The sequence below is a fragment of the Melozone crissalis genome, unplaced genomic scaffold (genome assembly GCF_028551555.1).
Source record: "Melozone crissalis strain CALT ecotype California unplaced genomic scaffold, PUWL_Pcris_2 ptg000007l_1, whole genome shotgun sequence".
NCBI classification, from domain to species: Eukaryota; Metazoa; Chordata; class Aves; order Passeriformes; family Passerellidae; genus Melozone; species Melozone crissalis.
This window is the reverse complement of record NW_026535785.1, coordinates 8,594,378-8,621,170: the sequence shown is the minus strand read 5'-3', so window position 1 is coordinate 8,621,170 and position 26,793 is coordinate 8,594,378. Positions and strand designations below refer to the sequence as shown.

Here is a 26,793-nt window from a genome sequence, read left to right as displayed (position 1 = left end):
TATCTTGCATTTAAGAATAAGTATTACCAAAGTTACAAACCAAATAAATCCTTCATTTTACCAAAAGCTGCTGCAAGTGCATCAGTATGAACATTCTTAATACTTGTGTGTCATTTATATTATTTAAATTTTGATACACAGGAAAGTGCAAAGCAGAAATTAGTCCTCCACCAACCTGCACACATTCCCATACAATGGAGGAGAAACTTGCAGGGCTTCAACAGCTCTTTTGCTTATTTTCAATAATGGCTTATGCACAGGAACAAACACAGTTTGTTAAATGCATACATAAATGTTTGCATTTAACAAACTAACACTCAAAACTCCTTCAAACTGTATTTTATTTTAGAAAATGTTTTAAATAAAGTGTTAGTAATATGTGGAGCCATTATTAATTAGGTTGGAAATTATTTTTCTTAAAGACACCTTTTAACACATTTACTGTTCCCCATCAGAATGGAAGAGTCCCATCTGAAGAGGCTCCACAAACCAGGAAGGGATAAACTGAATTGGTTCTCCCTCCTTCCAGCTCTTCAACTGCAATTACTGCTAACTCTGCTGACAACTCCCACATACATGCAAATGTTATTTCAAAGTTGATAATTTTTTAAAAAAGCTGACCTTGACTGTTAGAGGACATAAACATGTAGAGAGCAAAACTAAGTTTTAATATACCTGGGGACTAAGTGCATAAATTTTTCAATTTAAGATAAAGCATCCCCAGCCTGAGAAAATGTTAAATTGCCTTTTTTGCCGTGGGCACAATCGTGGCCCTGGAGCTGCTCTGTGCAGGGGCTCCCTGGTGGCCCAAGGCAGGGAAATACAAACAGCTGCAGGCCCAGGCTCTGCCTTCTGGGGAGGCATGGGCAATGTTTAAAGCTGCCAACAAGATCATACTTTAACACCATAGATCTTTTTAAGATTAGAATTTTGCCCTTTACACCCATTTTAGTGCTCATACAAGGCATAGAAACCAGGGTTAGAGAGTGGAAAATAAGTTTGTTCTTAATAATGCAGAAGGCTAGAGAGAACAGATAAGCTCGTGTCCCAGATGACTCCAGAAAAGCTGCCTTAGTTTTAGCTTACAAAAGAGATATATGGCTTTATTACCTTCTATTTTGAATCAGATTTAAATGGAAGAAGATTTTTTTTTATTGAAGGTTTTTGCATTTTACCATCATTTAGAGTGGTTATGACATACAGTCTTGGATGGAATATTTTAAAGAAATGGTCATAACCAAAAGAAACTAACTTAGAAATGCATGGCAAAAATCAGTATGTTGACATCCAGAATGAAGATGTGCCGACAGCTGAAACACTGGTTTGCTCATGTCTGAGAAAGGGATAAAAGCATCAAAACTTTTTTAGTAAAACATAAAACTCTGCTCTATTCTTGGTGGTACATTATAACAAATCAACCAACAACCCAACTTTATACAACAGGAATTTAACAAAGGTTTTTTTTGCTTTTTTAAATGTCACTCAATTCTACTGATAACAGCCTAGCAAATTCAGCTGTATGAGACCAAATAACTTATACATCTTAGTTTTATTCTCTTAAAATGTTCCTGGTATAAATTTACAAAGAAAAGTAAGAATAAGCAAAACATGAGCAATCAACATGACAACAGAACAAAACCAAACCTCCGTGTCTAGAAAATAAAATTTTAAAAAATATTAAAGAAGAGAAGCTTACACACACCCACACTTACACACAAATCCTCATAGCAGCCCAGTAGGAAAAGACTTGGTGAGATAGCTCTAGGACAGAAGAAGTGTTAAAGTACTGAAGACAGAAACAGTCTCTTAAAGACATTCAAAGATCAAACCCAGGGACATTTCAGCCCCAAAGAGGGAAGATATTCAAGCATGTATGTACAGCTTTGTGTGTGTTGGTCCATCAAAGTCTGAGCAAGCAGTAGAACCAGAGCTTTCAGTAACAAAAAGCAAGACATGGATAGGCTGTGGATTAAGTGGAAAAACCAGCAGCTTAACAGGCAAAATTAAAATATGTCTATGTTAACACATGTGGATTCTCTTCCTAAGTATTTGTTGACCCAGTGAAGGACAGTATGTTTTCCAAAGTATGAAAGCAAAGTAAAATTTTATTTGACCCCAGCATTAGTATGAAGTGGTAAGAGACAGGAAAATGCAAGAGCAGTATATTTGCTTCAGACAAGCTTCCAAAAAATGAGGGGGGTGTGAAGGGCAGCTGGACCTCTTACAAAGGACAGTGGGTACACAGGCAATACCACATGAGGCACTTGAGCCCCTTCTGACATCAGGGTTATTTTGGGATCAAAGTCAGCAGTTCAGTCAACTGCCATTAGCAATATTACAACAGTTTTAAACACGGAAGCAGTGACAGATACAGGAAAAAGGAAACTGAAGAATGTAAAAGATTGCCCAAATGCTTACAATACTAACACATATAAGGGTGCAGCTACTCCTGTGTCTGTATGACACTGGGCACCCTTAGGTACTACTGCTGTAGGAAAGAGAATGAGCATTGATGACCTCACAGGCACCAAGAATCACAAACTAAAAACAAATTACACACCTGTAACTGACTACAAACATCTCTGGAGATCCACACAGTGCAACACCTCCAGCTCAGCACCCTGCACTCACAGCTCAGGAGAGCACTGACACCTGAGAGCATGCACACATCCCCTCACACACACAAGGAGTAAATCACAACCTCTGCGCACAAACGCTTACTGAAGAAAGCAAAAGGGAATTGTTAAGTGTTGTTAACACAGCATATACACATTGGGAAACTAAAGTAATCCAAGCACTTACAAAAGCATTTATTGGGAAATTAAGAGGAGAAAAATTAAACCCACTGGTCACCTGGCCCCTCTCCTTTTTGGAAGGGTGCCCACTTTCTTCAGGCACTCTCCAGCTTTGGAAAGGGTGACACCATCTCCTCCTGAGTGCATGTTCCCATCAGCCCACTCTCAGTTCAGAATTATGTATCAAACTTATTAACTACAGATCAAGAACCTTGGGATCTATGTTAATTCCTCAGGGCTATTCTCTGGCTGTGTAAGGCATTACAGCCTGAAGGTCTCCTAATGCATGGAGTCCACAGCAATGACTCTGCTGCAGCTGGAACTGAGCTTGCCCAAGTCACTGACACAGCTTTGAAAGAGGTGAATGCACAGCAAGAGTGGATTTAGAGTAAAAGCTTTGGTCTGTGGCTTTTCTCATGGATTTTCAAAGGATGGCAGGACTATTCTCTCTCTAGGCATCATGGAGGAAGTGTTCAGGGCTGGGACTCTGGCACAAAGTGCTTCTATTTAATCCCAAACATAGTCACATTAACATCACCTCATTAATATGCAAATTAGTTTCTTAAGTTAGGGAGAGGCAAGGCACAATAGAGGAGTGTTCTTGGCATTTTGGAGGAATCAAAGCTTTAAAATACTTTATTACTCTGTAGCATAGTAACAGTGCAAAATCACTCAAAGTTGTAAATTACAAACTATTCCTGCCCCTAACATTTTGACCTAATGCAGCTAAAGTAGTGTTTTGCTACAACCACATGTTCCTGAACTTCCATACTGCAAGTTTTCTTTGGAGTTTGTACTCAGAGTGAAGGCAAAAACTGTTTCCCTCCAGAAGAACAAACAAATATGTGAGTAGCCCAGGGCAGACTGCCTTACCTGCGCTCTCTCTTCATCAAATTCCAGGCAGCCCATACCATCCAGTCTCTGGAGATCTATCCAGCCTTTCCAGATTACACAGACACCATTGAGAATCATAGGTGCCTTCAAGTACACCTGGAACAAAAGCAAAACACATGCTATGAATTTGCAAGCTCTTACACATGTGCCTGCACAATGAAAATACTGATGCAGGAAGCCTCTATATGTATTCTTAGAAGAACATCCAAACCAGCTGGTAACATGAGACTCCATTTAACAGCTTCTACTGCTTCCTTTCCAAGAACTCATTTTAATCAACTGAGTGCTTTAACTTTTGCCTACTGTACTGGATGGAATAAATTTAAGCTGTGTTCTCATTTTATAAACTGGCATGCACCAGGATTTAGTTAGAATTCTTATGCTTGCAGTTAAACCAGGAGTTTTTCTTGTCAGCTTACCTTTGTGTCACAAAGGAAGTGGCATGCTGCCAGACAGGGAGGATCCTACAGCACATCTAAATAGTTAAATGAGCATTCTCCTTCCTACTCCCAAGAAACACTTTATTTTATCCCAATAAATGAGTGATTTCAACAAAGACCAAGCATTGGTTTCAGTCCTCCTCAAATTTTCAAGCTACTCAAAGTTCAGTAAAATACACAACATACACATTGTGCTAAAAATAAGAAAGTCTTCCTGTGTCAATTCTAGCATGTGTGAAAGGCTTTTCAAAAGAAGCAACACCAGCTGATGAAAACCCAAGTACAGCACCAATGTGCACTGTGCCTTGTGCTGCAGCACAGAATAATGTGTGATCTTAAGGTCCTACATCCAGATAACAGTACTCAAAGTGATGTCACAAAGGAACTTAAAAAGAAGCAAATACAAAACTACATGAGTTTGACATGTTATACCTCATAATATCCCTCTTAAACAAAACAGAGTCACAGTAAAATTACCTGAATTGTACAGAAAAGAAAAAAAAAGTTAGAAAAAAATCAACCTTCAGTAGTTATTTCAGCCTACTTGGCAAGTCAAAACCTCTCATGGGACAGGAGTTTATCCATGTTGAATCACCAGAGAGGCAAAGCTGCACACACACCTGCACTCACTTCAGATTTTGTCCACTGAATATGAATTCGGTAATTGACAAGACTGCTTAGACACTCCAAATCCATCTGAGTTTTTTTCAGCCTTCAGGAGCAGCTGGGGCTCAGCTAGGTAGGGAACTTTCAGACAGTGCCTCTCTAACAGTTCTAAATTAATCCTCTGGCAAATCCTCCTCAAAGCGTAATTGATGTTTAGCACTATAACGCATTTCAAAGCGCCCCCACTGTGCCTGCCTGCTCAGTTCCACACTTACCAGCTAAGGTCACTCAAGTGAAAAAAGAGAGGGCTCCAGGAGGCACAGAGGAAGGGAAGCCCCCCTGATGCAAAGGCTGTGCTGGCAGAATTAAGCACTGAACAACATGAAAGGCAACCCACGAGTGGAAAACAGGGAGCAAATAACATGAATTGAACTGACAAACAAGTAATGTTATTTGCCAAAGAAAACAAACATTTGATCTCCAAACCTGATTTTTACAACTTATCACAATTTGGTACGAAGTGACACAGCTTTAAACCTTTTAATTAGTACAACATTCAGCAGCTCAATAACGAAGCAATAAATGTTATTTGTTTGAGCATCTCTCCTTCCCACCAGCACTTCTAGTGCAGGCTCTCTGCTAAGAGCACAGCCTGGCTGTCTGTGCCTGCACTCACAGCTCATCTGAGAGAGTCACCACAGCCCAGCCTTGCATGGGGACAGCACATTGTGGGGACAGCACAGCGTGGGGACAGCACACCAGGCACATCCACCGGCCAACAACCTCTGTGAGCAGAGGTGTCAGAACCACCATGAGTAAGATGTGGACTACCAGGAAACCATCTCCCACAGCCCTCATTTCAAGATTAAACATTTCAAACATACAAAGTACACTGCAGCCCTTCAGCATGATCTTCACCCATTCATCTCACAAGAAACAAATGAAGGATGCAGCATCCATTTAATAGATGCATTTAATTAGTTGAGAAGTGAAAGACAGTTAAAAGAGGCTATTGGAACTGTCATTCTCTTCTAAGACAAATGAAGAATAATTCAAGAGAGGAAATAAAAGGGCAGTATAAGCTAACCACAGGTCTGTAAAGACAAAAAAAGCCTGTACTCCAATGCTGGTTATGTTTTACATGAGCAAACAAGCACTTTGCTGACTTTCATTTAGGGTTTACCTCTCACTCAACCTCCCCTATCCTTCTGGCCCCACAACAGCAGGCTAGGACATCAAAAGTTACACAGGCCTTCCCACAGGTGTCAAAACCCAGCCTTCCAAGTCCAGGAATAGTTTTTATTTGTTTCTTTGATAAGGAATGCTATGGTGCCACTAACCCATTTCAGTGGCCATTCAGCTGCCTTGGTCATTGCCAGTGCCTGACACACAAACTTCCAGCCTCAGTGCAAGAGCAGGTAGCTCAGAGACAGCTGCAGGGCTCAGCAATGCCTCATGCATCACCTGGAAGCCCAAGCAGTGCTGCAAATGCTATGAAAGCCTTGAGAAGTCAAAGGGGAAGCAAGTTGACAGAGCTGATGTGATTCCTGATCCCTCCAATCTGCCCTGAGCACGCCGGCCAGCAGCTGAGCTGCTGACACAGCAGCCTGGGAGCCTCTGGCACGTAGCCTGACCTTTCCAGATGAAGCAGTCTGCCCTTGCTCCTGAATCACAGCCCTGGAAGCCTTACACCACCAGATTCAGGAGGTCTTCAAATCTCTGATAAACAAACATTTTTCACTACTGAAAGCATGAATTCGTTCTCAAGATATTCTGAGTTTTGAAATTACCACACAATCATTCAAACGTAGGAATCATTCATCCTGAAACCCCACGAGCTTATGCAGGAACTTTTCTCTCATTAAAACACAATAATGCATACTGGTACTTTTAAATTTATTTTAGAGAAAGGAATTTAAACTCCTTTTCCCCCCTCTCCTCTTTCAGGAAAATGGAAACCACCTAAGATTATAGCCAAAAACGTTTAACCACATATTTCCTTCTTTTCAGATAAAGCCATGTTGGTTCCCTTTCAACTTCTGAACTTAACAGAATTATTAATAAATTACTGCTCTGTCTGTGAACACATTATCTATTATGGCACCTCAAAATCCAGCAAAGTGGTCTTTAAAAAATTTCTGAATTGTCTGCTCTGAAAATTGCCTCAAGACTATGATAGTAGAAGACCAAGGGAAAAGTCGCATTATTTTTAAAAAGACCCAAAATTCCCCTCCTTCCTAATATTATAGAAGTAGATAAAAACATGTCTTTGTTAGAACAACTCTTTCCAAGTTCTATGCTAACTCTAGATTACCTGCATTTAAATCATTTTATAAATCCTCCACATATCTATGGGTACTTTTTGTAATAATGCCTGGCAGTCAGTGCTGTAAAATTCAAGAGACAGGTGAAAAGCACTACAGAACAGAAGGAAGGAGAAGCTGGAAGTCAGGCAATTACCAAATTCGTCTTCAGTGGACAAATTTAATGCTATATAAAGAAACACCATTATAGGGACATAAAAGAGGAAAAGCTAAATTATGCAGCAGCCTCTTTTCAGAATACAGTCCATCCTATAAACCAAAGGAAGTATGGTTGTTCTGCCACTGACAGTGGTGTAAGTAAGTTAAGAATCTTTGTACACATGTTGAAGGATGACAGTAAGTTCTCTCTTATTTTGTACCCTCATTTTCCACACACCGGCACAGCCAAAGCTTTGTTGGACTAGAAGACCTAAGCAAACTGCCACATACTGAAAAATGCCACTTTTACTAGTTTATAGCAGCTGAATTTCTGTTCAGGTGGCTACTACAGAACTAATTTCATCTCAAATGACATCTTCCATTTCCAATTCCTACTACAGATCAAAGTGGCATTAGAATTTTTAAATGAGGACATGTTACTTTTACATTGGAAACAGGCTTTTAGTATTAGAACAAATATTCTGCTTGGTGACTGAACAAGCAGCAAGAGCAAACGCTCTTATCTCCGGGCAGATTATCTGGACAGAGGACAAACAGCACCGTAAACACACACAAACTTGAGAAGGTGCTGCATGAATAGGCTTAGCTGGGCTCTAAGTTGTTGAGCTGTGTTTGTGCTTCCTCGGCCTCCTGCTGGCTCGTTCTCAAAGACCTCCGTGCCACACCTTCAACATTTAGTGTATCTCACCTTCCCCTTTGTGTTCTTTTAACTAATCTTTTGTTTCTTTTCATCTGCATTTAAATGAACAACCCTCTCCCCCAACTCCAATTAACTGGGAGTTATCTCTGTTGTTAAGAACAGGCAGGGACATGGCTCCTCTAACACCATTCATTCATATTTTAAAATCCAAACTAATTACTTTTTAAGAAGCTACTGTATTTTAGCACAAGACAAAAAACCTCGGTTTCACATCCTATTTTAGTCATCTAGTAAACCTTTATCTCACACCAGCAGGATATTTAACTGATCTGCTGTAGGAATGCTATCTGTGTGCTCCATCCACACATCCTGCAGTTACAGAAAATGCTCCTTCTCCTGCAGCAACCCAGCCATTTCCTCCCCCAGCGATTGCACACAGTTCTCACCACCCACCAACTCATGAATCAGCAGGCTCTCAACAGCCAGTGCCACCGAGGAGAGCAACTTCACCCCCCAGGAAACACCAGTCCCCAGTGAAGTGGCGCAGTCCCCTCCCTTCTGTTTTCATTTTCCCAGCACACTGGAGCAGAATGCATTCTTCAGAAGAGGCTCAGCTCTGACTCACCCTGTGCCTCATCACGCACACATCTGCCCATTCATAACGGGCTGGCCCCCTGGGCTGAGCCACAGCCATCCATCCATCCCTCTTCTGATCCCACCTTCCCCTGAATCATACCCCACTTTTAAACACTTCAACTGCATTCTCCCTGGTGATTTCATATGGGAAACACTGACCACTAAGAAAGAAACAGCTTTGAACACTTACTCCAAAAAAGAAAAGTGTTAAATGGGTAAGGCTAAACTCATCATTTCAGCTTCTCTTGACATTATCTGTATACACTAGCAAGTAAAAGGAAACAACCTGTACAAAATGTTCACATGAGAAATTATGTATTCAACTGTTTCCTTTAACAGCAACGTATATGATAATTTATACAGTTTCATAATTAAAATGTGATCTTGCCACAGAGATGTGGCACAACCGCTCTGAAAGGTAAAGATGAATCAGTCTCATCCCTGTGTTCCCCCCAAAATAAAAAGATTCACTTTCATATCACAGAGAAGGGTCTCTAGCCCAGGTTTCAAAGAGGGGGCAAAGCATCAGAGAGGAAGGAATCCATTAAATGCAAAAAAGGAGAAAAGGGCAAAAAAAGCTTTTCTAAAACTTTCCAACAGGACCTACACACTAAAATCCTCAACTATTTGGGGAACAAAACAGAACAGTAACTTCACTAGTATAACAGCAACTGAAGTCACAGCAAAAGCTGATAACTTCATGCAAGACTTCACACTATTCTTTCAGATATTGGTTTATAAGAAACAAATGACAAGCAACCAAGTCCTGAACACAGTTTACAGCATTTATCTGATTTCCAAAGTTTGACTCCCATACGCTAGCCTTGCAACATAATTTAAACTGGGATGAAACATAAATAGAAACAGCTGAAAATAAGCCCATTAAGAAAGCGACTATGAGTGAAATAAGACTTTTTAGTGCTTTAAATTTGTATCAATCTTAGTCTTCTCCTTTAAAACGTATTATTCTTTCTTCAAACACACAAACAAAACATCTTCTATTTTAAAAGCCACATCTTGGCATTTCTTCCATTATATGAGAATGAGGTTTTGTTAAAATTCAAAACTTACACTCTTCTGAAAAAAACAAAAAAAAAAAAAAACCAAAAAAACCCAAGTATGGGAATTTATACTTTCTGACCAAAGAAGAGCCTTTCCTAAACACTTGTGAATAAATGACCTAATTGTGGCTTTCAAGATGAATAGAACTTCAAGTTCCTCAAGGGTGGCACCCATGGCACAGCTGTACCACACCACCAGCAGCAGGCCCGTGCTGTTTCCTGAGCAGCTGCCAAGGTGGGACCCTGGGACACCTCCTTGGGCCCAGCACCAACCACCCTTTCTCTGCCTGGGACCTGTTCCTCCAGCTCTGCTTCCTTGTGACCACATACAGGCATTTCACTTGCAGCTCGGGAAAGAATGCACTCCAATTCAGAACTAGAAAAACACCTCAGAACATAACACAATTTTCAACTTCATAGCAAAATCTGATGGTCAGATACTACTTTGTTCAATTTTCAAATATGCTTATGTAAGTCACCAGGTTTTACTACAAATATCAGTAAACACTGAGATGCAACATAGTCCATTTTTACAATTTTATGTAGCAGAAATACCCATGTACACACTCATTTTAGAAATATCTTTGTAATTAATATCAGACCTGTGACAAAACCTCTCTCAACATGCTTTGTGCACTGAAATACTACAGTGGGGGGGGGGGGGGTTTGGTTTCTAAAACGTCAAAAGGAATAGCTGAAGAATTTTCCTAACCTTACTGGAGAGTCAGAATTTACAAGTCCCTTGTAGAAAACCTGGTATTTTTATGGTTTTTTGGTTGGTTGCATTTGTTAGGTTTTTTCTGCATAGTTAGCTCAACTATGTAATCATGACTCCTTTTCGAAAGCAGATCAATGTTTCATTAAATTATGCAGGTTGCTATTTCACTTAACTAAAAACCAAGCCTCTAACTAAGAACAGATATGAAGCAGTAAGGATGTCAGAACAAATGTGATTAAAATCTGTGGAGCATTTTATTCCTGGCTTAAGATCACTGGTCAGTACATATGCTTAGAAGCTCAGATAAAAAAATACTAAAATGCTACTGCACAGAAATTATACTCATCATCTAATAACCAAGTCTCCAGATACAGTTCATCATTCCAAAATACTGCAATTTTTCAACTAAGCAGAAAACATGAACCAGACTTGACCAAAACCACCAAAAAAGCCCCAGTACAAAGCAAAAAGTAGACAGCTTCTAGTTTTCACATTGTCACTACAGAAGTCCTAAAGAGAAATGCATGTCATGCTCAGGCTCTATCCATTTGCCTTCAAAACACAAAAATCAACCACAGAGCTGGAACTGAAAATCAACAAAAATGCAAGAAGCATAACAAGAAAAATCTGAAAGGCAAATATATGCTGGGGTTTTCCCCTGTGAAACTTTACAGGGTCTTTTATCAGCCTATCTTTACACTAGATTCTGCATGAAATGCAGAACGATGGTTGGATTTTAAACCTATACTCCCTTTTAATGGAGAGGGCATGCATTTAAAAAAGACCCATTTTTTCTTGCAACAATTAAAAAGAATAATGCTTTTGCAGCAAAATATTGCCAGGAGATTGCTGCTGTTTTTGCTGCTCCAAGTACACAAGCATGCTTCTGCTCACAAACCCCGCAACTAACAGATACGCAGTTTTCTGCCACGCTGACGGAATATTTTCCAGAGAAATTTCAAAATTGGTTGTGAAATTTATTCTTTTCAAGCTTTCAGAAAATCACAGAGCAAAAATCAGTTACAACTAGCAACTGCAACAGAGGATTAGAAAGAAAGGTTTATCTAAAACACATCACCTGCCCACCATGCTGCCTCGGTGCAAATAAACAGCCTGCTAATCCTCTTTTGGACTGAAAATTCAAAACACATAATGCAAATATACTCAACTACACAAAAAAGAAGTTACCTGATTTTAACAATATGGGCAAGCCGGTAATAAAAACATCCAGGAACTGACCCTGACCCAAGCAAGAGAGGGGCAAGAAAAGCTCTTTCCTCTACCCTTTAGCTTCCATTGCCTTCTTGAGCACTCCAACAGCCTCACCCTTCCCCTTAAGCTGGATTCAAGTCTGGAAAAAACTGTTCAAACATTTGCTCAACAAGTAGTGCTGCATCAAGGCTTAAAATAATGTCAGTAGCTTTTTGTCTTTTGTATACTATAACAACTATTCAGCTTTCATCATTCAATAAAGTTTCACAGTGTCATAATTATTCTGTAGAAAACTATCAGCTTCTGCAGAGAACATCCTTAGCAATGACTGGAAATTATTCTTAACAGAGTAACATCAAACTTGCAATTATGCAAGCTAATGAGCTCATTTCATTACTTGTGCTTTGGACAATAAAGCTTGAAGAACCATTTCAGTAGCTTTCAGAAAATGACAGTTTCTTGAAGCAAATGTTTCATCATCTTATTGAATTTTTCTTATTTTTAATATGAATTATTAAGTGATTTTCAGAAAGAAGCAGACATTCTCAACAATGACTCTCTTACTTTTCTCATTCATTTCTAAGAAGAGGAAAGAAGCATAACATTAGCAACTTTCCTTAGTAAGTGGAGACTGATATGCAAACAAGAGAATTCAACAATCCAAATGTCTGGACTTCTTCCAGCATCTATGCTGCAGAAATCTCAAGTATTGCTTTCATCCACACACCACTCATCTGTCCTTATATATAGCTGCTTCCCAAATGAAAAATTTAGCTCACTAACTCCAATTTTGTTCCTCTTCTTGGAAACTTTAGGATGATGACATGGGTATATTTGAAATCTTGTCTATACAACTCAAACGAGTGCATTTAAGCCACTGGAAAGAGTTCAAGGTAGTATGATGAATAACTGCTTCTAGAATATATAATAAAAGCTAAGCAGAAGCAAGGTAGTATGACTGAATAACTGCTTCTGGAACACACAATAAAGGCTAAGCAGGAGCAGGTTTACTGACAGCAGCCTTTAAGTGCTTGCACAGCCGTGCTGCAAGCACTGCTCCCAAGCATTGTTTCAAAATGGCATCGTCACTGCCTGCACTGTTACAGGGACCAGCCTGTGGGCAGTCCCAAAAGGATTTTGGAGGACTGGGGGGTGAAAGGATTCCAGGGGAAACGCTGTGGCTCCTTGTCACATGAGAGGTGCCTGGGGTGACTCACGCTGCAGTGGCAGAGGGCACTGAGGATAAATCACTCTGCAGGAACAACTGTCCAAACCCAGCCAGGGGCTGCCTGCCAGGACAACGTGTCCAGTCAGTCTACGTCCTCTAAAGATTTCCCTTCCCAAAATCCAAGTTCTAACTGTTCACAGTGTATAAACTGTATGCACATAGAGGTATCTCCTAACTGTGAGGTAAAGTGAGCAAGCACAGGTACACTATGACTGTGGCTTCAGACAGAGTTTGGATTAAACAGCTCTGGTCTATGCAACAGCAGCTCATAAGGAAGAACACTTTCAAGTATCTAGACAAAAAAAAAAAGAAAAAGTTTCACTCTCCTCTAAAGCAAAAATGAGTTTAGGAGAATAGATAAAGGATGTTGCTGGGAAAAATACTAGAAAGAAAAAGAAACAGAAGTCTCTGCCAGCTAAAGGACTTTTAAGCAAAAACACAAAAATTCTAGAATAATAGAATAACAAGCATCTATAGAAAACCAGCATTTTACTCAAACCATATAGATGATCCTGGATGAAAACTGATTAAGGGGATTATCAAGAAAAGTGGATTCTTCTCATTCACAAAGCCTTTACAGGACTCTCACCAAGCAACTCCAAGGGGAAAAATAATTAAGAAAAAAAAAATCAAGCTGTTTAGCCAGGCTGGGTACAAACTGGATACACCACCAAACCCATTTGTCTGCTGTGAGAATAACCACACACTGACCTCCTTGTTTAAAGCTCACAGAAAAGCCTGAGAAAGATCAAAAGCAAGAACAGTGATGTGGGTTTCATCAGGACAACACCACTTCCCTTGGCTGGAGCAGGCAAAAGCACCTCGAAGGCTCTGAGCACACAGACAGCCCAGCAGCTGATGCCCCTTCCCGACCACCTGCTGCTCCTCACAGAAGAACCTCTCCCAGCCACAAGGTTTTGGGGTCATCACACACCCAAAAAGATATGAGCAGGAGGGTAACAACTGTTTAAGGCTGCTCAGGAAAAGTGGGAAGCTGGTACTATTGGCTGCCATTTGAATAGGTGTTGTATTTTAATAGCAACCATTTCTCATTACACTTCTGTTCCTGCTGTAACACCTGCAGCATAACAAAGATTTTCTTTTTTTTAATATTCATCCAAGCAGTTTACAGCAACTTAGAGCAAAATAAAATCTAGTTTTGACAAAAACCTGTGCAAGTAGAAAGTCAGCATCTTTAGGAAGAAAACTGCAAATCTTTAGTTATGGCTAGAACAAAGTTAATGGTTAATGAGTAGAAATTCTAGCCACATCACATGTGGCACAGCAGGCAATCTGAATCAATTTAAACCATGTCTGATGTGCCTTCCTCCAAAGCTGCAGAGTTCATAGTGTACTAGAGTGAAATAAACCCGTGTGGAAGACTCTGGTTTACGAGCAGCTGCCACCAAAAAACAGACAGGAAGTAAAGCTGCACTAGAATGAGATGGAGAATTTTATTATAAAGAGGAGGGGAAGTAAAACAACTTCACAGACTTCATCAGTGACTGGTATTTAAACACTGGAAAAAAAGTATCTGAGAACTAATGTTCTTTCAAGCAAGAAAGAGTGGAGCTATAGAAACATCTTGAATGAGAAATGAAAACTTATCTTAGTCTAAGAAGTATGCAAAACGAATCATGCAAAGAAAGTTGATCAGACAGTCCTTAACAAAACAAAGGGACTTTGAAAAATATTCGATTTTAAGAAGTGCTGAAGTCCATACACAGCTCAGCCTTAAGTTCGTACGTCATCAGTACAAAACTGAAATAAAAATTACAGAACTTCACTCATCACAATAAAACTAGCCTAAGTCATAAATGATACCAGAAAACCAAGGTGAAAATAAAGCCCTCCACTTAATTGCAAGGTTTAATTAACTAATATTTCAGGCAATACATTAGACTACTACACTGCCTACCTTTCAAATTCTAAACACCAATTCATTTATTCTTGACCAAAAAACAAATAAAAACACTCTGGAAATTAGCTAACAACACAGATGATCAGACAGCCTTGGTATGTTTCAACTCCTCAGAACCAGGACACACACAGCATCTAACACACCCCACACACACCCACAATCCCAATGAAATACAATGTTCCATCATTTTTACGATCTAGGGACCTATTTTTAGTGCTGCTTTTTCTTCTGCTATGACAAACCTGAAAAATTGCTCAAATACACAATTAAATTTGCTGCAGGTCAAAGGCAGCACAGAATGTTAAAGCTATCTCAAAAAAAATGTTAAGCTTGAGTTTAAAATGAGCAGAAACATTAAGTGTACAGTGAGCCATCCAATTTTTGGATTAATGAAGACAGGGTATCCACCAGAGGCCTACCCACCCATTGTGAACATCAGATGCATCAAATTAAAAGGCAAATTAAGCATATAAAAAAATCCCTTCAGTTAAGAAATACCAGATTGAAAAACCTCAAGCCTATGAAGTATGTATTTGCAGAATCCCAACTTTCACAAGAGTGCTGCTCTTTCTAAAATTCAATCATTTAAGCAGCAATTCTAGCAGATGCTGCATTGGTAGCTTTGTCAATCTCTTTACAAAACTGCTCTAGCACAATAGTGACATACTTCAAATCTGGAGAAACTATTTTGGGCCATCATTGTTTAGCCAAACACCGAAGCAGAATTCCAGAATAAAAATATTCTAATGTTGGTAAGTTTATCTCCATTCTAGATCTCAAACTAATGCTTAAGATAATTATTAACTGACAGCTTCCCCCTTAGCCTTTTTTTATTCATATAATTAAAAACATGCCTTACTGGCATAAATCCAGTGATGAACAAACACACATTATGCACTGCCTCAAGAATCAAAGCTCATAAAACAATGCTGCACAGAGCTACAAAAATCACATGGTTTTAAGAGACTGCTGAAGCCTGTGAAAGAAATTCTTAATTAAGCCAAATGACAAAAATCTAGAGAGAACAATCTCAGACAATTCATATGAAAGGCTTGAACTGTTTCCGCTGATAACATAAAACACTCTCCTACTGCTCATTCCTCTGCTCCAGCCATGGGAGTGGCTGACTTCCAGAGCACTTTAATTCTGTGCAGAGCACAGTGATTTACACAAGTGAGGGCTGATTACAACAGTGAATTTGTGATTTGTTCATACCAGAGCATAGCATTATTCCCATTTATCTGCCTGTCCACCTCTAGCCTCATTCATAGGAATTCTTCTAAACATTTCAGTGAAGCAGTCTAGAATTTACTGTAAACACACATAAAAGAAGGAGTGGCATTCATTAATGAGGCTCGTGTTCTATTTTAATATCCAGCATACCTACCATGCTCTTACATGATTAAGACAACACAAGAAAATGGATGAAGTAGTTCAGTACTTTAAGAATTCATTCAGAGAAAACAAAGTTAAAAAAAAATCATAGGAGTAAATAAAATTAGTTTTGAACTGGCAAGAAGAGAGACTTCAGTCTTCTTACACATTACAAGAAAAATTCCTCATTCAATTGTGAGCCAGAATCAATATTTTTCAGTAAGAGCCAGATTCAATTCAGTTTCCTTAGCAAAGCAGTCAGTACCCAGACAGCCAACTTCACTTCACCCCCAATTTGTCAAACTTCTGCAAGCCTCACAGGACTAAATGGAAAACAATTTTTTCCAAAAAAACTCATTAACTTGAATTCCACATACCATAACTGCCCTCAGGAATTTTTTTTTCTTCCAATCAAGTTTTCCCACTATAGGAAATATTTATCTTCCACCTAGCAGCATTTAAAAGACCCAATATGCCATTAAACCTGAATATGCTTCAAGTATTTCCTCCAGCCTGGTAGGTTTGGTAGCATTAGCTGTTTCTTGTTACAAGAGTAGGTAGAAAAAATGTAGGCAAAAGGAAGGATTTTGTAGTCCATTAAAAGTTTTTAAAAATAAAAAAAATACACAAAAATTAGCCTGAAACAGAGAAACTATGAGGGCTTAAGTGCTGGTATACACCCACTGAAGAAAGTTCAGAAGAAAGTCTGCTACTGAATTCAGTGATCTTTGGATCAGCCCCAAAGCACCCACAGGAGCACAGATAAGAGACAGCATCTATATTTTAAAGGTATGCTTTTCCTGTAAAACCAAACCAGCTGTAGGTGATTTCAGTAACTTTATTCTGATGAGACTAAGCAAGGTTTCTGACTATAATCTAACACAACTTCACAGTAACCATCACTGCCACTAGGGAATTTGAGCTTTCAATATCAGCCTATGGGACAACTACCTCAGAAAAAAGAGATTCAGAAATCAATTCTGAAAGTGGTGATGCTGCTTCTGTATTGTAGCTGATGGTGAAACTGAGAAAAAGATTCATTCCACTTAGAGCACACTGACTGCTTGCTGTACCAAGTGGCATCCAAAGACACAATGAAATAACCTGCTGAAAGTGCAAATTTTCATTAGTCTACCACAATTCGTTGGCCAAAGTCTAATTTCTTTAGAAGCACCTACACAACACCAAATTTAGACTGTTCTCCAAAATTTTACCATAAAATGACAGCACAAACATTTCTCTTTTTCAAAATAATGCAAAGCCACCAGTACTGCCCATGTTTCCCAATTCTTCCATTTGCCTAAACATCAGCATGCTTTAAAACAAAGCAATATTTTATCTTACCATCTTTCACTTGCACTCACATCACTACCTACCTGCATGGAGGTGTGAAACATTACAAATCCCACATCATACTTGCAGTCCATACCAGTAGGACCATAAGCACAATAAAAAAAATTTCTTTCAGTTTCAACAATTTCCTCCTTACCTTGCCTCCTTCTCTTTCAAAGTCAACATATTCCCGGGTCGGTGTCTGTCGCTGCTCCCCCTGCCAGCTGGCCGGAAAAAACTGGAGAGACAGATTGGTTCCTGTGGCCACAAAAGCCTTTTAGAAAAATCAATACAAACAGGATCAGGGAGCAAGACATTACATAAATTATGCAGGCAGTCATTTATTTTTACATCAGTTTATGTCTTAAGCCAGGCAGCATAGAGAATACTTAAAGTCAAAAACATGCACTCATCATTTTTCTTAAGTATTAAGTTACAAACATCTGATTCCATTTTGACATTTGCCATTGGTTGCTTTGGATATAAAATACAACACGGAATCAATACTTCTTTCAAATCAGTTTTGCTGACATTAGAATCTGTCCTTTCGGTTCTGTTTGGATAACCTGCACCAACTTAGTACCTGCAATGTTTAAAACTGCCCGTGCTTTTCAAAGAGGCTGCCTACCTCTAAAAGAAGTACTGCTGAAGGAAAATTAACTCCTTAGACCCATTACTAAGGACAACTGTTTTTGAAAGAAAAGGATTTGTTTCCTTTCACAATCTAATTACATCTAGAGAGACACTTAACTGAAGGATAAATATTCCTATTTTATCATCTGCTGGCATGCAGCATCAATACACAGTTCAATCAAGCTGCACAGGACAAAGTCCTCACGCCACATTAAGACACCAGACCAGCAGATGCTGTGTCAGTGAGAAAAGGCAACTGTAGGAATTCCTCTGGGCTGCAGCCCTTTGTAAAATCATTAAAGGGACTGGCTTAAACCCATTAGGAAAAGCACGCGTTGCTTTCAAGCAAACAATTTTCTACAATTTCAAATGAAAATGGGATTCAGTTTTCTTTATAAACTCCCTGTATTTGTTAATATACCTTAACTCCAAATGATGATGAGTACAGCCATTCCTGGACATTAAATAAAAAATTATTTTTGCAAGAAGTCAGATTCACAGTATTTATAGTTTTCTCTGGTACAGGTGAGCATGCTGTCCTGTAAGCATGTGCATACTCACACAGGCTCACAGCACATCACTCCTATCAAAATCCCAGGGTTAAACACAATTTCTTGCAATCAAACAACAGTATTTCTTACCATGACCACTTAGATTTAAATGGCCATTAATCTAGGATATAGTTTTTCTTAAAAGCTATACAACTACTGCTTTAACAGTCGGAATTTCCTGACGAGCAGATTTCTTTCAAGCAACCCAGAATTCAGACACTTCATGGTATAACTGTACTGCTACCTGTGACACTACAGCTACATGTTATTTAAGATAGTTCCAGTCATGGACTGCACCACTGTCACAGGATTAATACCTCCCATTTTGAAAGTAGAAGTGCTTTGTCTTGGCTCTTCCTCCCTCCACCAAGAGAGACTAATGCTCCACAATCAGTTTTGGTTCCAGGCTATTCTTAAAAACAGATTTTAAAAATTCTGTTGTTGTTTTTGTTTGCTTGTTTTGTCTCCTGTAAGCACATTCTCAAATTCATTAAAATTAACAAACCAGTCCTAGTAATGGCAGAAGAATACTGTATTGGTGCATTAATATTTGTTTGCAAAGACAAACATTTTAATCGATGCAACAGAAGTTTCATCAAGGATACACTTGCACAAATAAGAGGCATCAAATCTGTCAGAGCTACAGACCATCATTATCAGGCTCATTACCTCCTATTATCCCTTTGCTTTAGCAAGGGATGCTATTTAGTATCAACAAAAGAAAATATACCCATCTTCAAATATTTGTGGCTCTGAGTCTTCACCGTTTAGTCTGCTCAAGAATGGTTTTCCTACCTCCGAGCATCTCTAGTAAATATGTGTTTTATACTCCTTAATTTATGCATTTCAAACATCAAGGAGTGAGATCTTTGAGAGTAAACCAGCTGACCACTGAAGCCCTATGGACCAGTCCAGTTCTGGGTACTGAGTCAAAGGAACTGCACTTGCTTTCTGGGAAACCCAGCAAGACAGTGAAGTGCCCATGCCTTCCTGCTTCCACCCCCAATGTGTGCTAGAGGCCATGAAAATGGGGGGGAAAATATCAGAGAAAAGAAGAAGATAAAAGTACACAAATTCAACATCCTCACACAGTCAGGCAGGCACCATTTAAACCATGAAAAGCTATGTAGATATTTGTTCTCTGGATTTTTGAAGCCTGTTCCCTCCCTTTGAAGAGACAAAACCATCCAGTTAAAGTACCCATATGCATCTCAAATCAAATCATAGGTCAATACTGAAAAACTCAAGAACAGTCCTGCTAATAACCACATAAGACGACGTGGAAGCCATTAATTTCCACCAAATAACAAACAAACTAAATAAAAAATAATATTTATTTTTTTTAAAAATCACACCACTAGTTTGGTTTTAAACTTCAAAGTAAGAAATCTTTAGTTTTGTCTGTAGAGCCTTTTAAAGCTCAGTCTGAAAAGCTATCAGACATTTATGCCACAAATTTTGTGAAAAGCTTATCAGGTAGTACAAGGGCGGCCTGACCCACACACAGACAACGTAAATACAAGCACCTTCCAAAGCAAACCAAACATGTGAGGTTAAGTTATCAAAGCATTGCCAGTAAATGTGAAATCTTATTCAATACACTTCACATTTACTTCTCAGTAATATTGCTAATTATTTCCTTTATTCAATCAAGAGCTATTTGACACACATAACCAACAACTTACTGCCGGTTTTACATTAAATCCCTGAGCTGTTCTCTGGGGTTTTTTTCTGCTTCAAAATATGCAAGGTCATTTGCAAAGGCTCCCTTTGGAGATAAAAGAATAAATCCTTGATGTCTGGAAAAACATTCAAGACTAAAAAAAAAAAAGTAAAATTACTAGCTCTTTTTAACATCAGTCATTACATACACAACGTTTCTAAATAAACCTGACTACTCTTGCCCTGTTCACAAAACAAAACCAGATGTTTCAGATGAAGAAATATAGAGCCCGTTTTATAATTAAGTAGAGTGAAAATATGTAGAACATGCATCACTGCTTGCTTCCAAGGGATGAAGTTCTGGCAAAAAAAGGGCAGCAGCAGGCACAGAAGTACAAAGGTGGAACTACAGTGATTTCCCATTTACATAAATAACTGCACAGGCTGCATTAGAAAGCTAGTTATAAGCTACATGGCCATTTTGTTCTTTAGGCAGGGATTTGGGTATATTATGGACTTTCACCTGTACAGGAACTTCCAATGCTAGCAAGCTATATCTTCCTTACCTACCCATTGTTTCCCTGGTGTTTTCTTAAAGGAAGCAAACAGGGACAAAGAAAAATGAATACAAAATAAATAGTAAAATTAAGAACCTGTCTACAGGAGGCCTCTTGTAAAATAATATTACAGGTTCTAAAACAAGAGATAACAAGCAGGGATTAGATTTAGCTAAAATAAAGTTATTCAGTAAAAGGTAACTGCGTTCTTGAGTGTGTATCCTTTTACTGACAAAAGCAAAAGAACGAGATCAGTTATAGCAACTGGTATTCAAGTATTTTTGGATGTGCATAAGAGTAATTGCATTGTGCGTAAGAATAATTTCATTGTGAACTGACTACCATGTGAAATTAAAGAATGTTCATAAAAGCAAACTTGGTGGAAGTGGGGTTTGTTTTCTATTTTACCTTATCTTTCACTACATACTGTAAATGAAAAAGAGGTTACTTCTGCGTTTCAATAGTAGAGTTACAAACTTAACAAGGCTATGGAATACTAATTCTATAGAAGCAACCTGGAGCAGAAAGCAAACCAGGAAATAGTCAGTTCTTGATTACTCTGAGCCATACTTCACCTCACTTCTAATTTCAGAGGGCGACAGTAGTCTGTAACTAACTAACCTTAATGAATGAGAAAAACGGCGCTGAAGTTGCAAGTTTCAAAGCCTAATTTTAAAAGCGTTTGATTTAGTTCACAAATACATCAAACAGCTCACTCAGGACTTTAGGCAAGCGTCTTCTGAACAATGTTACTCATTTCTCAAAGCTACTGTTTCCGGAAAGAAAGAAAAAAAAAAAAAAAAAAAGAAGAAGAAAAAGAAGCTGAATACTGAAACAAGCAGCTCGTAGCTGCAGCACGTGCCCAGGGAAGGAGCGCAGCCCGTTCTCACTGCCGGGGCTTTTCCTTCCTCCCCTGTCACCGCGGCGCTCCGGACAGCCGCTGTCCCCGCTCGGGAGCGGGCCGACACCTCCGACTGGAACAGCGCTATTCCTACGGCGGACAGGAATGCCGCCTGCTCACCAAAACCTCCTTTCCCTCGGCGTTTGAAAGGCAGCCGATGTCATTCCCCTCCTTAAGCAAAACTCTCCTTCACGGCGCGGCCCCCACCGGCCCCAGGCACCGTCCCGGCACCGTCCCGGCCCCGAGCTTTCGGGCTTGGGCACCGCGCAGCGCTCGCTGCCCCGACGGCTTCCCCCAAACTTTTATTTCCCGAGCCGAGCGCGGCCCGGTGCCGGCGGGCACCGAGGGGAGCGCGGCGCCACTTACGATCTCGGAGCGGCCGTCGCGGCAGGCGTTCTGAAAGCGGGCCTGCCTCTCCTCGTGCGGCCGGTCCCTGAAGCCGGTGTATTTAATCTGCGGGGAACAGGGCGCGCAATCAGGAGGGGCCAATCCCGGCGATAAGGGGGCAGCGGAGTGCACTGACTGCGCCTCCCGGCGCCGCCGGCTCGGCTCCCGCCGCAGCTGAGAGGAGGTGCGGGGCTGCCCCGGCCCCTCCGCGGCCCGCGGAAACTTTACCCACGGCGGGCGGAGGGAGGGAGGGAGAGAAGGGGGAGCCCCGCCGCCACCGCCGCCTTACCTCGCACTCGCGGCTCAGCTTCCTGAAGAACTCCTCGTTCTCGAACTTGCTCCGCTGGTCGGGGACAACCCGCGGCATGGTGGTGGGGCCGCCGCCGCCGGCTGCCCTCCTTCCTTCCCTCCCTCCTCCCGCCCGCCCCGCGCTGTCCCAGCCCCAGCGCTCGCCTCGCCCTTTGTTAGCCCCCGCCGGCGGCGCCCCCCCTTCCCTCCTCCCGTCCCTCCTCCTCCCGCGGCGCACGCAGAGCAGCCGCAGCCGCCGCCGGAGCTCGATGCTGCCGCTACCGCCGCCGCCCGCTCCCGCCCCCAGCCCGCTCCCTCCCCTCCGACTTCCTCCCGGCTCGTAAACTCGGCCCGAACAGCCGCGCCATTCACAACTCCGCCGCCGCCGCCGCGCATGCGCCGCGCCAGGCGGGAAGCGGGCGAGGGGTGACTCAGAGCCCCTCAGCGTCCCTCGGCCGGGCGCTGGTTCGCCCGCAGCGGGGCCGCTGCGCTCTCTCCCCCGACACCGCTCCCCCCGACACCACGGCTCGGGCGCTTTCCGCCTCCCCGCTGCGAGGGGAGCAGCCCCAGCAGTGCGGCGGGCAGGGAGCGGCCGCCCCCCGCGCCCCGGTGGCGATGGGGAGCGCTCCCCTCACAGCACCTGCTCCGCCGGCCCGCTCGGGTGGGCAGCAGGCGGTGGCCGCGCCGCGTCCCCCCGCCTCGAGGGTGGCGGTGAGAATGGGGCAGGTCGGAAGGGACAGCGCTGGCCTCGCACCTCCTCGTCTGCCTCCGTCCCCGAGGCCAGCGTGAAGGCTGGAGGAGCCCAGGGGTGGTCGCGGAGCCGGCCCGCTGTTCGGCTGCCGCCCCACGCGCGGTGCGTCCATCGGTCAGTCCCTCCGCCCGCCCAGCCGCACTGCCCGGGGCGGGGGCCGTTCCCGAGGGGAGCAGGAGCAGCCATCACCACCTCAGGATGTGGCTCGGTGCCTTTGAAGTCGTGGTGTCAGTCTAGAGCAAAACCAAAACCCAGCGCTTCGCTGCAGCAGCGCTTGAGAAGTTCACTTTCAGGCTAGAAACACAGCAGCCTGAACTCTTGATTCTTCATGAGCACACATTTTACAGGAGCTAATTCAGTCCAAGAGCACTGCAGGACACACATCACCTGCCTCTAAATCTGTTTTTTCATACATACCTACTTTATACCTCGATTCTTCTTTGCTGTCTGCAACTTCCTCATGAGGGAAAGTGGAGGGCCAGGCACCTGTGTGTTGTCTCTGGCAATTAATGACAGGACCCAAGGAAATGGCCTGAAGTTGTGTCAGGGGAGGTTTAGGTTGGGTGTCAGAAAAAGGTTCCTCACCCACGGGGTGGTTGACCATTGGAACATAAACCCAAGAAAGTGATCACAGCACCAAACCTGACAGAGTTCAAGAAGCATTTGGGCAATGCTCTCAGGCACATGGAGTGTCTCTTGGGGATGTCCTGTGCAGTTGCAAGAGTTGGATTCTATGTTCCTTGTGGGTCCCTTCCAACTCAATATTCTGAGATTTTTTTTCTTACAACTATTCCTCCAGGTTTTTAGGAGCTATGGAGCATCATAAGGATGGCAGCATGAGCCAAAAAAGGTATTACAAAACCTATTGCCAACATTAAAATATTAGAGTATATTAGATCTCCTGATAAAGAAATGAGGTTTTCTAACCTCTCAGTATTATAATCTTAACTTTACACATAGTCATGTAAATCGAAGCCAGCAATGCTAAGGTGAGCCAGAAGACATAATTTGAATCAAGTATGAGCAAAATAATAAAAAAATGAGTGAAGTTACTGTAATCCTTAACTTATTGTATACAGACTTCACAGAAGAAAACTTTAGACTTTTCTTCTAAATGTAGAAAATATGCTATGAGAAACTGAATACATTTCTGATCAATAGGAAAACTGAAGACAATTGTTTAGGCTATTTCTTCTGATTTTTCCTGTGTTACTGTATTGCAGACATACAGGTAAATTCAGAAGTTAAAAGCATTAAAAGAACTGTTTTAGAAGAGTTTTTCCAATCTGAAAAGAAAATACACTGAGCTGGAAAACATAAAATATTGTGTATTGTCTTGATTCATTTAGATTAATATCAACCCTTAAGTGAAATTTTCGTGAATGTCAGCCACATTTAAAAGGTCCCAAAATAAGACATTTAAAAAAAAAATCCATATCACTATTCATCTTACAGCGAGATCAATACCAGGAGCGTAGGCCTGCAGGAGAGCTGCCAAGTTCATAAGGTAGAAATCTGCTCTCTTGACCTCCAACAATCTTTCACCACCCAGTTCTACCTCCTCAGCCCCGAAACTGACTGTGCCTTTTTCCAAACAACAGTTTGCAAAAAAAAACAAACAAAAAAACCCAAAAAAACAAACAAAAAAAAAAACAAACAAAAAAAAACAAACCAAAAAAAAAAAAAACAAACCCAAGGTCAAAAGCAAGATGAGTGGTTGTAAAGCCCTAAAATAAGAAACAGGAGATAAAATCACTTAGCAAGTTTTGTGTTTTGACCTTGGCATATATTTTTCAAGACTTTGGAAGCAATATCAAGTTTGACTGCTTTCCCCCATGCAGCTCTTTGTTTAACATTTGTCATCCTGCAGTTTTCATCTTTCCAAAGTTTTTCTTTTAAATAAAGTGAGTCAATATTATCAGAAAGTCTGTGAGAGATCAGACACTGCCCATGCTGGTTGCCTCAGTTAGTTGATGCAGAAACAGGATAGCAGGAGGGGGTGAGATAGAGCACAGTGGCACAGGATCATGTTGTTCTTCTGAATTCATCCAGTTTCTCTACACTAAGCTAGCTAAGAGCTTTTGCTCTGAATAATGAATACCTTCTCAGCAAAGGGAACCAATTATTTCATGTTCATATAAAGAAAACAATTATTTTAGACATGTTTTGTCATCAAGAAAAGCTATAAAATCGCAGCAGTTCTTCCTTTCTCTACCTCTCTCAGCCCCCAACATTTAACAAGACAATTAGAGTCTTCAAGACAGTGAAGTTCTTATTTTTTTTGTTCCTAACTGGATGGAGGAGAGGCACACAAACTAATAATGTCTTTGCTGCAAGAAAGTCTAGAGCATAATTTGCAGTTATTTACCCTGTTTGGCCAGAGTCACTGGCCCCCAGCCAGAGAGTCAACACAGATCAGAGGCAGCTTTGCAGGTGGTAGCTGGGGGACATGAGAGGAAAGCTGAGGTTAATGTGTGAGAGATGGGATGCAACCTCATGGGAATTCTGCAGCTCACCCAACTTTTTTATTTGCTTTTAGCACAACACACCAAAACAAGCTAGAACCTTTTTCCTTGTGCAGAACCAAATGCAACTGCTTCCCAAAGGCATCTTGGTGATATCTCCACAAAGCATTTCACCCTGGTTCAGGCTGCTCAGATTTTAGTAGGCTTAGCTCAGCCTGCAGATCCCTGGTTTGTTGCTTCTCAAGAACTTAGGCTGCTCATCAGTCCTCTGGGTGAGTCACCTTCAGAAAACAGAAATGGTCAAGCTTGTAGACATGCTGCTCTCTGAGTGAATACTCAGAACAGATCCCTTTCCAAAATAAGATCTAGCATGTTTACAGTGCATTGATAATTGAGGCAGAACACCACTGAAGGATTTACAGATGGAATGCTTTTGAGAAAGGAAGCTTTCTTCAAATTCCAAGTCCTGTTATGTACTCTTCTTTCTATAACCCTTCTTTACCACATCTTTAAAGCCTCTGCTTTCCCCTAGGTAGCAGCATTTGATGAGCAACTGCATGACACTGGTGTTATATTGTTCTCTAGACTTCACACGTGTGAGACACTAATAAGCCAGACTCCTGTGTATCCATTGATCTATGGCAGCTGCAGTATAATCAAACACCAGCATTATGTATGTACAAGCTACTCTGTGATTATAGATCCATTAATAAACTGCTTGCAAGATATAATTATGCACATTAGGTGTGAAATGCAATCCACTTATGCAAGGTCTGTGCTTATGGGTACTACAAAACTGGTGGGGGGAGAGGGGGGAAGGGGGAGGAATTGAGCAAATTAATTGCTCTTTTGCCCAGACTAATTTTCATTTCCCTGCTACTACAACTGATGCTCCCAGCCAGAATATTTTTACAGGAGTCACCCCACCAGTGCTGATCAGTTCATGGACCCACAGGCACATGCAGAAATCATCCTGAAATACTGCAGCTCACCCCCAGAGCAGCCTTTCATGTTTAGCTTGCATACATCAGCATAAAGATTTCTCCTATCTGAGGACTCCCAAAATAACCCAAGTGAAGGATATGGGCAATGAAAAGGACCATGAGCCATCAGAAACAGTTCGTGTCTGTGGAAACACTAAATAAAGTGGAAGCACTTTATGCAGAGATGGATGTAGGAACTCCAGAGGCAACAAAGTGCAGCTTTGAGGACTTGGCCAAGTCCAAAGTTGATAGCTAAACATCTTACCTAGCACACA

The 26,793-nt window shown here is 41.2% G+C and overlaps 1 protein-coding gene across 2 annotated transcripts in view; it reads right to left on the bottom strand.

Moving 5' to 3' along the window:
• The window catches only part of CBFB (core-binding factor subunit beta), a 37,711-nt gene extending 15,302 nt beyond the window's left edge, over positions 1–22,409 (bottom strand). For both annotated transcript variants that reach the window (XM_054296371.1, XM_054296370.1), the window contains exons 1-4: positions 22,321–22,409; positions 22,011–22,097; positions 17,498–17,614; positions 3,669–3,785 (exon numbers count right to left, since the gene is read on the bottom strand). In XM_054296371.1, coding sequence (XP_054152346.1) covers positions 3,669–3,785; positions 17,498–17,614; positions 22,011–22,097; positions 22,321–22,398 — 399 coding nt within the window. In that variant the 5' untranslated portion in view covers positions 22,399–22,409. The remainder of the gene's footprint in view (positions 1–3,668; positions 3,786–17,497; positions 17,615–22,010; positions 22,098–22,320) is intronic.
• Positions 22,410–26,793: the final 4,384 nt, after the last annotated feature.